Source organism: Echinops telfairi, unplaced genomic scaffold (genome assembly GCF_000313985.2).
Source record: "Echinops telfairi isolate 266 unplaced genomic scaffold, ASM31398v2 ScPeMD7_7475;HRSCAF=8513, whole genome shotgun sequence".
Lineage (NCBI taxonomy): Eukaryota > Metazoa > Chordata > Mammalia > Afrosoricida > Tenrecidae > Echinops > Echinops telfairi.
The window spans coordinates 27236398-27238075 of record NW_022111379.1 but is presented as its reverse complement, the minus strand read 5'-3'; the positions used below and the strand labels follow the sequence as shown (position 1 = coordinate 27238075).

Sequence of the window (1678 nt, the reverse complement as noted above, 5' to 3'; positions counted from 1 at the left end):
GAAACCACCCTTCAACTAGAAGATATTATTAAGCAGAGGATAAGAGATCAGGTCTGAAATAATTACATTTAACATAATTTAAGATGTATGAATGTTTTGGAAAAAATATGAGATGATATTAGGAATTTAAAACTTCGTTTTCATCATTTTGTTTGTTTCACTTACTTAAAAGCCTAAAGTCCAGGCTAAGGGCATTTCCTACTGGAGGTGAGGCTCTGCTCTTCACCAGTGTGGCAGAGTGGGCTTCTCCCGTATCTGATTGACTTTGGTGCAGCTGTGGTGGCTGACAATTGGCCTGACATTGACACCCTTGATCTAGGCACAGTACCTGGTCTGGCAGGTGAAGTGTGCATTTTTCCAGCTGTTAAAACACTAATGTAATTTTTTTGTTCAAAATTTGATCTTATTTTCATAAACAGAATAAACCTTATGTATATGATATGTACAATAAGAGACAACATGTGATTGACATGCTTCTCTTGTTTGAAATAGAAGATGTTTGAAGAATGAAAATATCCTGTATATAGGATATTTTGAAATTTCAAATAAAACAAGACAAACTCAAGGCTTGATTTTTAAATAAACCATGGTGGAGAAATGTCTAATGAAAGGTGATAAACAGTGAAAATGAAAAACTTTCTAAAAACATGTTCTTTGTTTTTCATAATGCATTATATTTTGTGACTAATGTAGTTTCAAAAGTTAAAAATTACTTTCTTTATACCATCTGTTTACTCTAGAGCAGTATGTCTCCCAAAGTGGAGCGATACCACCCCCTGGGGTGCTGGAACTATCCAGAGAGATTGCAAAAGTAGACACCTACACTTTATCTTATATTATGGGCTATAGTACAAAATCTATAGGTTGTCAGTGGGAATTGAGTAATTTTTTCTGGAAAGGGAACCTAGGCTCTAGAATGATTGTAATGTAGGAGAAAATTGATAGAGCAGTCTGGAGTTAAATAGATTTTAGAAGTTAATGTTCTGCATTCCCTTTGTATTTCAGGCTTGGGATGATGTAGTACGTAAAGAAAAACCCAAAGAAGATGCATATGAATATAAAAAGCAATTAACATTAGACCATGAGAAAAGTAAATTGAGTCTTGCTGAAATTTATGAACAGGAATATATCAAACTCAACCAGGTAAGGAAGCCTCTAAGGCAAAGCCGTTATTAAAAGGGAAATAAAGAACCGGTCCTCTTCGGGCTATTGGAATTCATGAAAAATACCTTGAGCTCTTTAGCCTTATCATTTATGAGTCAGAGTATGGTAGTAATGAAAGAATTGTCATACTCTCACTGAATCTAAGACTTGGGAGTGGGCTATTTTGCAGTTAGACATTGATCACTTCATACTTTTTACTTGATAGTCACTTGGTAATTTTTCACATCTAGCAATTATATTAATACTCTAATTTGAAAATAATTTATAATTTAACTTAATGTATTTTATAAAGTTACCAGGTAAGGAAGCCTCTGAATTCTTTTTGAATTTTAAATCTGGTTTTTTTTCTTTAATGAATTCTAAAATGTGTCCTCTAGTTGAAAGGCAAGACGTAGTCATGTTCCCTCTGGGTGGCCAAGAAGTAGTACTTGAATTATTTCTTTATATTTGATTTATTGAGATTGTGGTCAATTATGTGCCTAAGGATGAGATGGCATTTTGCTTCTTTTTTTTT

General features: G+C 33.5%; 1 protein-coding gene across 1 annotated transcript in view; it reads left to right on the top strand.

Moving 5' to 3' along the window:
- The window catches only part of LOC101661272 (U3 small nucleolar ribonucleoprotein protein MPP10), a 39316-nt gene that overhangs the window by 18006 nt on the left and 19632 nt on the right, over positions 1 to 1678 (top strand). The window contains 2 exon segments of the mRNA XM_013003909.3: positions 1 to 51; positions 1006 to 1143. Coding sequence (XP_012859363.3) covers positions 1 to 51; positions 1006 to 1143 — 189 coding nt within the window.